This window comes from Cygnus olor, chromosome 1 (assembly GCF_009769625.2).
Source record: "Cygnus olor isolate bCygOlo1 chromosome 1, bCygOlo1.pri.v2, whole genome shotgun sequence".
NCBI lineage: Eukaryota > Metazoa > Chordata > Aves > Anseriformes > Anatidae > Cygnus > Cygnus olor.
This window is the reverse complement of record NC_049169.1, coordinates 110855720-110871615: the sequence shown is the minus strand read 5'-3', so window position 1 is coordinate 110871615 and position 15896 is coordinate 110855720. Positions and strand designations below refer to the sequence as shown.

The 15896-nt window shown below is 37.4% G+C and overlaps 1 protein-coding gene across 4 annotated transcripts in view; it reads left to right on the top strand.

Moving 5' to 3' along the window:
- The window catches only part of SCAF4 (SR-related CTD associated factor 4), a 46382-nt gene that overhangs the window by 24316 nt on the left and 6170 nt on the right, over positions 1–15896 (top strand). For 2 of the 4 annotated variants that reach the window (XM_040576899.1, XM_040576906.1), the window contains 8 exons: positions 381–571; positions 2728–2828; positions 3867–3980; positions 4688–4844; positions 6369–6523; positions 12439–12601; positions 12735–12815; positions 12915–13103. In XM_040576899.1, the coding sequence (XP_040432833.1) occupies positions 381–571; positions 2728–2828; positions 3867–3980; positions 4688–4844; positions 6369–6523; positions 12439–12601; positions 12735–12815; positions 12915–13103 (1151 nt within the window). Of the gene's footprint in view, positions 1–380; positions 572–2727; positions 2829–3866; positions 3981–4687; positions 4845–6368; positions 6524–12438; positions 12602–12734; positions 13104–15896 lie in introns of all 4 variants that reach the window. The other 2 variants (XM_040576886.1, XM_040576892.1) reach the window with 1 other exon arrangement.

Here is a 15896-nt window from a genome sequence, read left to right as displayed (position 1 = left end):
CTCAGACTGTTGCAGGAGTTCATTTTCAGTGCCTTAGGACAGTCTTGTTACTTGTATTTTGTGTTGACTTTGTGGGACCCTCACTCAGCATACTTACTTGCTTTGGGGACCACTTCTCAGAAGTGCCTAGTTCTGCTGTGCAGGTTGGATTCTATTACTGAATGCCAAAACACAAGTTTAGCAAGAAAGTCTCGTTTTGATTTAATCTCGGGATTACTTACACAAAATTACTGTTCCATATATGATTCTGTGTATGGACAACACTAGTGAAACTTGGTATTCAAAGCTGTCAAGGGCTTTAGTTGAATTCCTTCCCCTTCTGTAAGGAGTAAAATAATAAATTAAACAAACAAAAACAGTAAATTGTTGGTTTAAACTAGGTCACCTAAAAGGAGGCGTTCAAGATCGGGCTCACGCTCTCGAAGGTCACGTCATCGTCGATCTCGATCACGGTCCAGAGATAGACGCCGACACTCTCCTAAGTCTCGGTCACAAGAGAGACGTGAACGTGAGAGGGAGAGAGAACGTAGATCAAAAGGCCTTCCGCAGATCAAATCAGAAACTGTTAGTGGTAAGTTCGCTTTTTCTGTTTATCATTGATAAATTGCTGTAACTGTGAAAATTCTTGTAGTACCATTTTTCATATGCTCAGCATCTTTGTGGTTCATACATCGATTTTTTTGTGTGCGTGTTTCCAGTGTTTTCTGTAATGAATTTTAGAGTTCTGTAAAGTTGAAGGCGTTATATCGTAATTACTGTGCCTAATTAAAAGGAAATACTAGCAAGACAAAGTTAGGTATTTTAGAAAAACTGTAAATGTTGAAAAGATACATTACTTAGACTCTTTTTTTTAATGTTGACTAGTCCACTTACCTTTAATATATGATGTGTGATGAGAATCTCCCAGAAGACAACTCTAAATCTGATGTGTGTTAATTTTTTTTTTTTTTACTTATCAAATTACCATCTTCCCAAAGAACACACCAGAGATAGCCCAGTATATTGTGACAGGGAAAAAAAAATATCAGGTTGTGTAATTTTTAACCATTGTCTGTTCTTGCTCTGGTTCCATTTTTCATAGTACTAGAAATCAGAGTTTAAATAAGCATCACTTCATTGATGATATATAATTGTAACGTCAAAGAGCAAGAAAGCTAAAATCTGAAAAAAATTTAGCTATGTCTTAGGTACTCTCCCTTCTCTCCCTGGACTGAAGACACTGCGTAGCTTTGTACCGTTTGGAATACTTTCTCTGATCTGACCCCTTCTTTCCCTCTCCATCCCTTTTTCTTGCGGTTTGTGCTATTTGATATGATCTCCAAAACTCAGCCAAACAAAATGGAAGTAAACTGTACTGTGAATTATTTTCTGAACTATTTTAAAGCTGTCAAGAATCAAATCCATCACATTTCTGTTCTTCCTTACACTAATAATAGACAATTGGGCCTTTGGGGATATCTCTAAGTCAGAAGTATTTTAGCTGTAAGGTAGGAAAAGAAAAAGATGAAACACGATGTTTTTCTTTTCTTTCCTTCAAGCCATACAACGTAAAGCAAATTGAGCACAAGAAACTGAGTGCGTGGTTGTGATATTTTCTAATGATTCAGTGTTGTGTATCTCTCCAACCTGAAGGAGATCTTTGACCTTGAAAACATATAGGCTAATGTCACGACTTCTTAAAGAATGTTAGCTTTGCCTGTGTTTGTAGACAACGTAGTAGCTGTCTTCTAAATATTCTTGGGGGCATCAAATCATATCAAATCAATCTTTTTGTATAAAAGGGACAAAAGATACAGAGTTCTAACTAGCCAAAACCTTGTGGTTGGCAATAACAGTAGTTTAAAGAGACTGCAAAGAATTAAAATTTAATTTAAAATATCTAATGGCAGTGGTGTAAGATAGCTTTTACCAACATCTCTCTCAGATTGTCATATAATACCTTTTATGTTAGCGATTTTGTATCAGGTAGTGGGGAAAAATAGGGGAATACTGAATGTTGTGATGGTACTCTTGAGGCAATGTGATACCATGTGCTCATCTGCTGTTTTATTGCCTTCAAGAATGGAGTGAGATAATCGTATTGATTACTTTCTCCCAAAAGAAAAAGTTTGTTTCAGTAATTTTTCACTTAACCATTGAGAGAAATGGCACTGACTAGGTTGCTAAAGATGATAAAAGTTCTGCTACTCACTGTAGTTTGTCACTGCGTTCTGGAGGAAAACTCCACTAGTAGCATGCGGGTCACCATAAACAATCTAATTCTCTTCTTGCTAGTAAGTACCACCCATATTGTGATGCTGGCCCATAGTTTGGATTTCATACTTAGCAGAGTTACCTTGTTGTGAAATATCCATTGCATGCGTAAGGGTATTTCGTGGAGCAATCTTGAGAGCAAAGCATACTTTCCTTTTTGTAATTATTTGCAGAGCTGATGATCATCAGAACTTGTAAGTCATTTTCATAGTAGTTAACTGGACAGCTTCTCAGCATGTGCAGTTCAGGGATTCTGATGCAGTCGCTGTGGTTCACTTTTAACTCAGCTCTGGGCAGGAAAAGAAAGAGGCCTTTGTCAAATACTCCTAAAGATACATTTTTTGTTGTTGTTCTGTTTCATTTGGCTTTTTCATTTTGTTGTAACTGGCTATTTTAACATGACTATTTTGACTATTTTGGCTTATGAAGTGTGTATTTACAAGTGCTCTTACAGGCTGTGTTAACTCTTTGTAGTTTGTAGTACTACGCTTTGGGTAGGACAACTTGACAAAAGGACTACGCAACAGGATGTTGGAAGTCTTTTGGAGGAGTTTGGCCCAATTGAGTCAATAAATGTAAGTATAAACGGTGCAGTGCAAGCTTTGCTTTCAAAAATGGTTTTCAGACTGTTCTAAGCTACCTTTATTTTTGATACATACAGAAGATTCAAGAGCTGTCATTTCCTTTATGATTGTGTTTTCTAATGTGTAGACTCAATTTGTTTGGTGACTTTGAGGGATGAAAAAGAAAAAAGGGCAGTTGCTTTAGTTGCTTGCTCTTTATATAGTGATGCCTCTGGGATGGGATAATTTTCTTAATTACCCCACCTTCATGCAACTTGTGCTTTCTCTAGAGGAAATTGAATGAGAAAGGGTCATTGAAGAGAGAGGTTCCTGTACCTACTGAGTTCCTTGTCTGCTCGATTTTGTGGTTGATCATAGGAATTAATAGGACTTCAAGCTGGTGTTCTTTCTTTTGCTAGTTTCTCTTCTGTCGTTTTAGACGTAAGCATAGAAAACCATTATTACATTGCTGTATTAAGGATATTTTATATGTAAATAAAAGCTATGTTCCATTGGCTATGATATTTTATTGAAACAAACTAAAAGATGTGACTAATTTTCTTGCTATTCCCAAATTTTGTTAAAACATCATTGAAGCCTTTTCTCAAATCCATTGCAAAGAATAAGAATTTATTACAAAACTGCAGGTGAAACTGAATGAAGGTGCAGATAGCAATTTGTGCTATTTGGAATAAAGTTGGGGGTATTCTTGTTTCTTCCAACAGATTAACTGATTCCAATGCCGTAGCGCTTCCATATACACGACTATTTAAAATTTTTAAGGATTAAATATGCAGCAGGAACCCATATTTTAACATTTAATAGAGTTCAAAACTTCCTGCATAAGAAGTTGCTTCTAATTTATTAGAATTTTTTATTTTCAGAAGATGCTGGCTATTTTAGCCTCTTAAACTAACATTCTCTTTCATATTTAATAGTCTTCTTTGAAACACTTGCTGGTGTTCTAGCTTACTGTAATGTAACACTTGTATGTTGCTCATTGCTTTGTTACTGTTAGCAAAAACTCTTTTTTCCTTAAAATACAAACAGATGATACCGCCTAGAGGATGTGCCTATATTGTAATGGTCCACAGACAAGATGCTTATCGTGCCCTACAAAAGTTGAGCCGAGGCAACTTCAAAGTCAATCAGAAATCTATAAAGGTATTTCTTGGAAAATGTCAGGCTGTTCTAAAATTGCTGTAATTACTGGAATCATTTTTCTTATAATCTAGACTTTCTGATATTTCAGATTTTTATGTAGTCTGCATATGATATTCCATAAACGTATGTGAATGAACCTCTTTTTTTATTGATAAGTATTCTTCTTGTTCTGTCATGTGATTAAAGGAACTTGTATCAGTTTCTGTGAAAGACTGTCAGTGATTGTGTATCTGAACAACAAAAATGGTGTCCTTTTAGTCATTCCAGTGGACCCATAACTATGTTTTTTTGTTGTTGCTGCTTATTTGTCTTACCATCTATAATTAAACACAGTTATAATCCTACAAATAGTGCTAATAATTAAGGAAGAATGCATTCATTAGTGAAATTTTACCTTTTGCAGAACACCATATTAGAGAGTGGCACTGTCTTCTGAAGGGGAATAAAATTTATTACAGTGATGGGGGAACATTTAAAGAAACTGCCTGTATAAATTTTTACAAATTATGTGCGAGAGACAAGCCAAGACATAAGAGCTAGTTGTGCCTTTAAAAAAACTTATTTTCAAAGTGTTTTTTTCCTGCTGTTTCAATTAGAGTATTCTGTTTGCTTTGTAGCCGTTTTTGGTAATGCTATTTTGTGATAACAGATTATTAAAACCATTAAAATCAAAACATTACTAACCGCATCTATTTTTTTTTCCCAAGATTGCATGGGCTTTGAATAAGGGAATAAAGCCAGATTACAAGCAGTATTGGGATGTAGAATTAGGTGTTACTTACATACCATGGGACAAAGTGAAACCTGAAGATCTTGAAAGTTTCTGTGAAGGAGGAATGTTGGACAATGAAACTCTTAGTCCAGGTAAGGTATTGCTACATCTTTAAATGCTTTTTAAAAATTGTCCTTTTTACTGATACACTGAATTTGGTGTGGCTAACTTTTCTGAGTCTGAGGTGCTTGTGAAATTGTTGAAATGGCTACATGGAGCAGGATGTGTGACCAGTAGATTAGAGAGTCTTTGTCAGTTAATGACAGTCCTCAACAGGCAGGGGTTGTGCAGCTGGATTATTGGCCTGGGCTAAAATTGCACTTGTATACCAGACAAACTGAGCTGCACTGGGGTTTACCATTGATAGTAATCAATGTTGCAAGTGCTCACTAGTCTCAGAGCCAGCCTGGTGATCCACTGGTTTGTGTGAGGTATCTCTAGCAGAGGAGCCTGCCTTTGGAGTATTTGTATAGCAGCTGATGACAGCAACTTCATAATTTCCATTAAAAGTGCCTTTTATTTTTCTACTTAGATCAGTTTCGGTTCCATTAGCAAGTTTTGTATTTTTCTTGACCTAACTAGAATTCTTGTTGTTTTGTGTGTAAAGCAGTGAAAATAACAGGCTTCTATTTTGTATTAAGAATGTATTAAGAAAATTACACCTGTTAAAAATCAGCAGCTTCAAATTAATATAGAATTGCTAGCATGCTGGCTGTTGTGATTTCTAAAAGTAATACTAAATGAATGTACTTTATTACTAAATGAATGCAGTACTTAAGAAAATGAAGTTGCTTAAGGTTCCTTGAACTGGTGCTCTAGACTACTGTGTTGGCTTTAACAGTGCAACCATTGTGTGGTGTTCTGTCTCGCTCCCAAAACACCATTTCAGGATTGTGTCATTCTGTCTAACTTGCCCTAATTGGGTGGTTATTACTCTAAATAGTAACATGTCTTCATCATAATACACATAAATAAGAGTGTGTTTTTAAATCTAAGTCTGTCTAACTAATGCCTCTTCTCTGATCCTTTCTTTCTCTTTAGCTGTCTTTTCTCAAGAAGTTCTGACAAACAATAGGGGCCAACTTCTTCTCTAAAATGAGCTTAAAGCTGTGTTTCATATTTTCCTTTTCCTATTTTGTTGCAATTGTTCATTGTTGTATTCTCCTTTTCCTTTGTTCAAGACTTGAAAATGCATTTTTTTCAGAAATGAATTCTCAAATCATTAAAAAAAAAAAACCAGCTTCATTCTTGCCATAGAATAACGGAATCTGTTGAAAGCTTGTCCCAAAACAGCCTCACTGTTTTTGCTGTAGATAATGTCAAAATCTCAGACATGTATAAATGCTCTGAGTGCAAAGAGTTGTTAAATGACTAATGAAAAGAATAAACTTACTTGCCATTTGTCAGTGATTTGTTGTAACTGTGTTCGAAGACATTGGATTTTTTTCTCAGAAATACATGTAAATGTTTCTTGGCTCTGTGTGCTTCTCATTATCTTAAAAAAAAAAATGCTTTGTTTAGCTCATTCTTGTAAACATCACAAAGTATATGGCTTTTACATGGCTTGACTACTTGTCCACTTCTTCTGCACTGATTCATATATAACTTATTTGCAGAGTGGAAGGGGATTCCCAAGAAGTCTGAAAATGAAGTAGCTCAAAATGGAGGTGCAGAAGCTACACATAATGAACCGGTGTCACCTATACCTAAAGCTTTACCTGTTCCAATTCCCGTTCCCATGCCTGCACCAATTACAGTACCTCCTCCACAGGTGAGAGTTGCTTCCAATTTGCTCTGGATATCTGAACAAAAACTTAATTTAGATAATTATTTACTATGGCAATACATAAATTAAATAGAAGGGAGAAAATACGGTGAATAACTAGTTGATCTTGTGTGCATGTTTGTTGTGTTGTTGTCCCCGCTTAAAAGTGCTCTTGTTAGCAGACTGGCTGTGCTGACATCTTATGTAGATAACTTTCCTGCACCATAAATCCAGTATGCACCTGAAATCTACTACTTGACCTTCTTTACCTAGAGGAGCAACACAGTCGAATAGACTCTTCCTTTTTCTGCTAAGTTGCAGTGGCAATGGAAGACTTGAAAAACTTAAGATGATCCAAACCCTAATGTTTTTTTTGTGCCCAGCAGGAGTAGAGTATCTGGTTTGGTTTCCTTGAAAAAGGATGTAGTTTGCATGTACCAGGACGGCCCTGGGAATTGAATCAGCATGTAGTTAGCAGGAATGATGGACAATTTTCTCCAAAACCTCACTGCTGCTTTGATGTTAATGTGGCAGACCCACATACGCTTCTTACGTTGTTGGAAATATTTATTGTAGGACTGCACTTCAAATACCTGAATTTCAATCTGAATGTTTCAGTCTGAATAAATTATTACAGTAAATTATTTTTATCAATGAGATTAATTGCACCCTCTCATTTTTTATGAATGCGTTAATTATTTTTCTGTGTTTTCCTAATTAGTTTTCCTTACTACTGGTTTAAATAAGCTATAGACCTTCTAAAATAGCATAGAGCTTTCATCTTGGTTCATATTGTGTATACTCTCTTTGAACAACCTTTGGGAATTGCATTTGAAAAATTTCATATTCTGCCTTTGTTGTTATAATGGTTCTTTAGTCAAAATTGATGTTGTATGTTTGTTTGTTAAAACAACGCTGACTGAAATTTACCATTAGTTTAAGTAGTATGTGACAAAAATTACTCCCTTTAGTGTTTTACAGTCTATTTCTTTTAGCTTTATTTGTAGGGAAAAGTCTTACTAGTTTTATAATAGTTTCTTTCTTGTCACTGTTAAGATAGTAGTATACCTTCTTCCAAGTGGGAAGAAATTTGAATAAATCTATTTTAAATATTGAGAAAAATTATGAATCGCAATATGGCAGACACTCAGTAAAGACCAAAAACTCACATTATTTGAAGACACAATTTAACAGTTACTTGATTTGAGAACATAGTAAGTTGAATTCAGTGTTGTTTTGGCACAGAATTCATGAAATGCTCTAAGGCATTTTAAGGAAATGAACATTTGAGTCAAATGTCAAATTTCAGAGAGCTTTAATAGCCATTAGCTGTAATTAGCTTTAATTAGAATTGACTGTACCAAATATTAGCAATTTTATCTTCCTTTAAATTCGTGCTGGAAAAGAAAACGAAAGAAAAAATCAACCAGTTTCAGAATATATGAGTGTGGTGATAGTTTGTCTCAGCCTTGCCAGCTTCAGTGTTGTTTTTTTTTTACCATGGCAAAGATACTTGCACCTGTACAAGTTCAGGCCAGGATCAGAGAACTGGCCTTTATCTCTGGTTTATTGTATTTGGCCTTTATCTCTGGTTTTGCTATAAACTTCTTTTTAGGCTGTGTTATACTTGATCAATTCATTTGTCTTCTCTGGGGTGTCATAAAACTAAGAGTTTATTAATTTGTAAATAGTTCTTAAAACTTGCAAATTAAGTTCAGCTGTGATGATAGTAATGGTACTAGTGGTAAAAGTAATGTGTTCAGGACTGTAAGATGTGGGGAGGCTGTTACAAGAGCTGGGTAGCTGCTGATTCTGTCCAGCCTGGAAATGGGCACCAGTTCAGTGATACCAGGATACACAATCTGTCCATCTGCTTCCCTTTCAGCCAGGGAAAACACCCTGTCCACCCTGGTTCCTCTTACCAGATAAGCAGGTTTGGTACATGTGATATGTCAGAACAGTTTTGATGCATTGAATTTTTTTGGGCTGGGATGATCAAGCATAAGGCTGCCTGACAGATACACCCAAACAATTCTGACTGCATCATTCCCATACCTTAGTCTCTGTTTTCTCACTTCTTTACCCTCTTTTTGTTATGGTTGTTCCTCTCTTTATTCCAGTCTCCTCACAAGTACAGAACTCTAGCTTAATCAGTTTTTCCACGTTGATCCCAGTTATGCTGCGTCCATAACCAGTTCTGCTATTTATGATACCTTTACCTAAGTAACGTTGACCTTATGCTATTCCTGGATATGGTTACTTAGGTGCTATTGGCTTTGCAAGGTCCTTTTCCCTATAAGATGCTTCTTTCTGATTGGGAAGTGGGAAGTGTCGTGGTTCACAGAGCACACCGCTAACCACCTGACAAATCCAGCCGTCCCTTATGGCACTGTCTGTAAGCTCTGTGATCTGCCTGCAGCCCTGATGATGTCCCAATGAAACATTAGGATCAGAAGGATCTGCATCATTACTTTCTCTGGCAGAGCCCAAACAGGCCTCCATTGTATGGGCTGCACACACAGGAGCCCTGCTCTGCTCGACGTTGCCTGTGCAGGGTGCAGCCGCCTGTAGCCTGGCCTCCCGTCATAGCCAGTACCACTGGGACCCATTAATCTACCCAGTAGTAAGGTGTTTCAAATGGATAATGTCCCTTTACAAGTGATAGCCCTCATAGGTAAGTCTGGTTCTTTGGCCTGATAGCACGCACAGCATGTTTTCAGCTGCACGGCCCTGGGTTGTTGGCAAGATAGGTGGAATATTGTTGTGTTGTGCCGCTGGAGTGAGCCCTTTTCTTGCCTATAGATTCAGACCTCTCAGCCATTGCTGAATCTGGTCCCACTCTGCAGGTCTGAGTGATCCACCTCAGTGGTCCACTCTGAGGGTAGATCTGTGTTTAAGTTGTATTGCAGTGTCCAAGATCAAGTTAGGTAAATCTCTTGGTTGCTGAGAGTCGGTTTCAGTTAATGGCACTTGTGATGTCGGTTGTGTTACACGTTCACTGACAAGCTTATGGGCAACTTGATGTTCCATTTTCCTAGCAAAGCTTGGTGGTGCCGTACCAAAACTGCCGTTCTTTCGCAATGAAACATGCTTGAGGCTTTGCTCGGGTTACAAATTCAAAAAAAGTTCAGGGATTTGCTGTGGCTACCTTCCCTCTGTTTACCAGTCCAACCCCAAGTCTGTTTTTTTGTTTGTTTGTTTGATGGGACTTAAGCCAGAAACCACGATCTGAGATGTGTGTACCTACTGAATTTCCTGATACATTACCAAACCTCTCATGCTCCTTCACGTAACTGGATATAGTAGTCGTGCATTGATCCAGTATCCATCCTATACTCTTCATATTGAAACCAGCAGGCTCCTTTCCAGCCTTTCCACTGGAGACTCCAGGTGCTCTTAAATATGTATTTACTTGTCTTGGAGCATGGATCTAGACTGTGCTACTTCAGGTCACTGGGCCAACGATACTCCTTCAGTTCTCAATCTGAGAATCACAGAATCATTCAGGTTGGAAAAGACCTCTGAGAACATCTAGTCCAACCTTTCAACTAGCACTGACAAGTCCACCACTAAACCATGCCACTGAGTTCTATGTCTACACATTCCTTGAAGACCTCTAGAGATGGTGACTCAACCACATCCCTGGGCAGCCTATTCGAATGCCACACAACCCTTTCAGGGAAGAAATTTCTCCTATATCCAACTTAAACCTCCCCTGGTGTAACTTGAGGCCATTTCCCCTCATCACTTGGTGCCTGGGAGAAGAGCCCGATCTCCACCTTGCTACAACCTCCTTTAAGGTGATTGTAAAGTACAATAAGGTCTCCCCTGAGCCTTCTTTATGCAGTCAGTAGTAGTTCTATCTGGACACAGGTCAAACCCTAAGACATGTCATTGAGATGTAGCTGGTGGTTTTCATTACACAGTTACAGAGAAGTCAATTACTCCAGTTTCAGTGTTGCTAATAAAATACCAGTTTCTCCACAGTGTTTGTCTCCCCATAAATAAAGGGTCTTCTCAGCAGTGTTTCTGTTACTTCATTTTTTCCAGTCCACTAGCTATTGTTGTGAAACTGTTCACCACTTTTGGTTTTGTTATCTGTTAGTATTTATTGGCCATTAGTTCCGTCTCTTTATAAAACAGAGAAACTTTATATTTTAAATTAGATGTTGTGACATTTATGCATGGATTTTTACTGCCCACATTTTTTTTCTTTTTGCTTAAAGGAAAGGTTTTACCTTGTTACTTACAATCATATGTTAGAGGGTTACATTTTGGGGAAAAAAGATAAGTATGCCTTGGTAATTAGGTATGAACATCGTCTAATATGTATCTGAGTCACCCTCCTTTGTTACTTCTATTCTTGTTAGATCACAATATTTTACTATTCATCATCCCTTCTGAAGCCACTGCATACACGTGCTTCATACACCATTTCTCAGCTTTTCACTACTCCAGGACTGCCAACACTTTAGAAGTTCCCCCAGTTTTAGACCTCTTACCTACTTGATACCCCTGCTCAATTGCACGCACTATGTACACACTTGTTTCATAGAACATTTGTGCAGTCAACAGTTCTGTCTTTATGTCTAACTTCCTTCAAGTTGTTTTTCTTTGCAGGAGTGTCTGCAAACAAAAGGACCTACCAAGACTATTAGGTTACTGTTTTCAGAGCGCTTTTTCTAAAGCTTTAGCTGGGATTTAATGGAAACAGCTCTAGGATTACTCAAAGTTAATGTTCACCTAGGAAATCTCAGCCACACACAGTATTCCTGGATTATGCTTAACTCTACAAAGTTGGCCTTGCGAGGTCCTAGTCTTCAGAAGATCCCCAGTGCTCCTGTCTGGTTATCTGTGAGGTTTGGCGGCTGTTCGCATAACACTCCCTAAACCACCCGCAGAATCCAACCAACTGTCTCTCATGGTGCCACCTGTAACTTCTGTCAGCTTCTCACATTGTTACCTGACCAGCGGTTTCTCCTGTCACACCCAGTAGTGTCTCAGATCCTGTTAATTTAGTTTAATTTCAGGCCAGGGTTTAATCAGCATGTTATTATAAACCAAAGATAAATAATGAATTTAAAATTAAAAGATGCAGTTCTATATTAAAGCCTAATAATCAAAGAATTTGAGCCTATTTCCTGTAATTGATTTTGAAATACTAATGGTACAAGCTGTAACATGCCTCAGCTCACTAGCCATTGATAAAGAAGCTGAAACAGAAATCTGAAGTGATATCAGATGCCTGGCAGCTTTAAACATCTGCAGGTTTAAGGAGAACATTTTGCTTAGTTCATTTCTTTCAGTTCTGAGAATAAGATAGGAAAGGCTTTTCCTTCTTTACTGCAGAAATAACAATACAAATAAAAAAGATAGGTCTTGGTGAAGTAGTTCTGAAGGTTTGATGGTCGTGCAGATGAGTCAGTTATGGTCACTTGACTACACAGCTCTCCTTCACTTTAGTAAACAAATTTTAAATGCAAAACATTTTGATTAAGCTTTTTTGTTTTGATTGCTTTGAAACAAACCACTCTAACGTACAAACTCAGGTAGAAGAAAAAAGAAAGCTTTAAATTGCTTCAGATTGGTAGCTTAGTAGGGCATCATACTGAGTGCTAAAATGAATTCCAGCTACTGTGTAAGGTGTATATTTAGATGAATTATCATCATACGTTAATAACAGTTTACCACAAAGAATCATTTTTTCTTCAAGAACAGAGGCAAACGAGATCAATGTTGATATTGTAAGTTGCAAGAATCCTTTGACTGCTAATTAGATCACCTTGTTGTGAAGCGATTTAAGGTAGTTCAAATTGTTTTGTTTTAATGAACTGAACACAGAGGAAAGTAGTCCACATCTGAACAGCAAATAATCCATTCAGTCTTGAGGTAACATGCTTTTTCTCTTCTTTTTTCCTTAGGTTCCACCACATCCATCAGGTCCTCCTGTGGTTGGTGCGCTCCAACCTCCTGCTTTCACAGCGCCTTTAGGAATCCCGCCTCCTGGATTTGCTCCTGGCGTGCCACCGCCACCACCACCTCCATTTTTACGACCTGGTTTTAACCCAATGCATTTACCTCCAGGTACCTATATATGTTTACCTAGTAATAAAGTTCTTTTTTTAACCGCGTAGCAAGTAACAGTATCTGCCATATAAACAACACAACGACATTTTGTTAAAGTGATGCTCACTGTTAATGTGTACTTTTTTTATAGGCTTCCTTCCTCCTGGACCACCACCACCTATAACTCCCCCAGTATCTGTTCCTCACACTCCAGCAGTAAACATCCCAAACTGTAAGTGTTTAAACCTTGAACAAGCAGCAGTAGAAGGAAGGTATCATGCAAGCAGAGAAGCTGATGTATTTTTTAATATGCCAATGCCTTGTTCCTTAGCTACAGCAGCTGGAGTCAATGAAGACACTACAAAAGATGCATCTGTAGGAAATCCCATCCCAACAGTGGTTTCTGGATCCAGAGGAAATGCTGAAACTAGTGATAGTTCCAAAATATATGGGACTGTTCCGCCTCCCGTAGCACCTACTAATGTACCTGCTCCTGTCACCCAAGCTATTCCGCTTCTTGGTAAGTTCATTTTTGTATATATTCTTCAAATTTTGATTTTGCTGCTGACTTAGTTTGTGGGAAAGTAAAGCACATTTTTCTATTTTAAAAATTTTCTGTCCTTCTTTTTGGCCTTTAAATAATTTTTAGAGGCTTGATTTTGCATGGAAGAAGCAGTAAAACTTCTATTATTCAAGATTTGTTTTCTGAAGAAACAAAAAAGCCATAACATTTAAGTTACAAATTCAGGACAGAATGACATGCTGTCTGCTTTAATAAATTGAGGCTTATACCATATAGAAAAGTAATTTACAACAAAACATCTGTATGGCATATGAACTGTGTTTTACACTCAACTATTACATGTATAGAGGTTTCTGTAAATATATCTTACAGAGGAACAGTATTTATTTTAGTGTATTTTTTAATCTATGAAAATACAGTATACTTTTTTTATGTATTGAATAAATTATCTTAATAAAATGGTTTTTAAAAAAGCTATTACTTAGTCCTGCGGTATTACAGGTTCTGAAACCTTTTTACCTATATGCTGCCTTACCAATGCGTCCTTTCATGCGTCAGTGTCAAGAATACACTCAAAAGACGTTTCCTACTGAGGTTTATATTTATGGTATTTCACACCTCTGAAAGAGAGCCCGACAAGCAAATGGAAAACACACTTTTAAGTGTGTTTCTGTCCAGAAATTTTTCATTGTATACTGCAAAACAAAGAAGGATTTGTCTCCCCGAGAGCTGAGCTACGCTATTGGATGTGATGACTCCATTTTTCAGTTCTTGACTAGTGATTTTTGTTTGCTTAATGTTAGAAAAACAAAATCCCTTTTAAAGGGATTTTTTTTTTAAACTGAGGTGCCTCTGCTCTGTGAAAATCAGTCTTAAAATCCATCAAAGCAGACATCCAAGACCAGCACCTAATTGTTTTAGAGGATCTTGGACATTTAACAAGTAGAGAAAAGTTTAAAATAAATAAATAAAAATAATCCTGCAGGGATACCATAGGTTGAGAGAATTTAGTAGCGATAAGGATTATTGGACTATATATCTAAGACATTCTTGTCCTAGTGACTGAATGACGTTTTTAGTATTTGTAATACAGTATAAACCAGATTTCTTGGAATTTCATAGTACCTTGTCTTGTATGGCATAACTTCTTATTCCAAGCTTTTGAAACTTATTAAGTTACTCTGCGGTTTGCTACATGCATTACTATACACAGAAGAAAAAGATTTATAAAATGAAGATGGGAGTGAAGTAAATGAATAACTGACATGAGTATTTCAGACAGTAGCTTTCTTGCAAATTTAAGGAAGCTGAATTTGATAAATCTGAGAATGGAGAATCTGCCTTTGCTTTTATTATTTTGTTTACCAAGTACTTAAAGAGGATAGAGCTGCCCATGGGGTCAGAGTATCTGCTCTCAATGTTCAGTCTCATCAACAAGCAGATAGGAGAATTTTTTCTTTTTATGGGATTGCAAGTCTGTCTTAATGTGTGAGTTGACAATGTAGACTTGAACAGCTAAGAGATCTGTGTGTTTACTCATCAACATAAAATGCATTTACTTAAGTGTCTTATTTCAAGAAGGTACTAAATCAAGGAGTTGGTTAAAATCTTTCCATCCTGACATGTCAGAGTTAAGGGGAACTTTTCACCACGAGGTGTGTGATACAAGAAAACTGGAAAAAACAGATCATAATATTTTATATGATTAAAAGTAAAAGATTATTATCAGTCTTTTTTCTTGCAAGGCTTTCCAGTAAGTTAACACAAATGAAACACTTTTGATGCACTCAACAATTGAGCTTAACTCTGCATGCGAGAGTCCAGATGTGGTCTCTCCTTAAACGGGAAGAAAAACATGACAGAGGTGATGTGTACCACCGTACATGCTGATCTAGATTGCAAAGCAGTGTCCCTTGAAGTCTTAACCTCCCCACCACCTGCATTCAGGAGCTGGCCAGGCTGCATCGTCATTCCTTCCTTCTCATTCTGTGCGTCGGGTCTCACTCCTGGGGCAATCAAAGTGTGGGAGATGGAGTGTGCCAGGGTTTCACCATGGGTGCGGATGGGAGATGCAGTCTACGTCTGCATCCCAGTCCTGGAGCCCAGAAGGACTTGCAGGCCTGATGGTTTAAATGTAGCCTTAGTGCACTGTCTTGTACAGGTCAGAGGTGAATGAACTGGACAAATAAGTGAATAGCTGCGGCATCACCCTCAGTTAGCCATGGGGAAGTATAGGCGAGGGAAATGAAATGCTTCAGCTGAAACGAACTTGTGTTTACAAGTATATGGTTTAGCTATTTGAATATATGACTGATCGTGTGAGTAGTTTCTCACGAAGTCCTCTTAAACTGCTCCTTAATGTGCCCATGATGGGGCTGTGCAAGCTGAGATAACAAGGTGGAAGAAAGATTTGTGTGACAGCATCATGAAGTATGGCATGAGGACTCTGCTTGGGGAAGTAGGGATGAAGGGGCTTGAGTAGTTTAACAAGAAGAATGAAGAAATGTTCTTCGGATATTTGGGCAGGATAGAAGAACTTACTGCAGCAAGCTGAATGCAAGGAATGAAGATTGCTTTGAAGAGACTCTCAAAAAGCCAAATTTAATAACCTTGCTTGAGAATACCTTATGTAATCTGTACAAACGGAGGAGCTCTTTCTAATTTTTGTAATTTTAAAATTAAGCTTATCTATCTGTTCAGTTTTTATATGGAAGATATGTTACAAAGTAATTCTAAATTGATTATTGTAAGATTTCATATGCTTTCTTAGTAATGTAAGTTACATTGTTC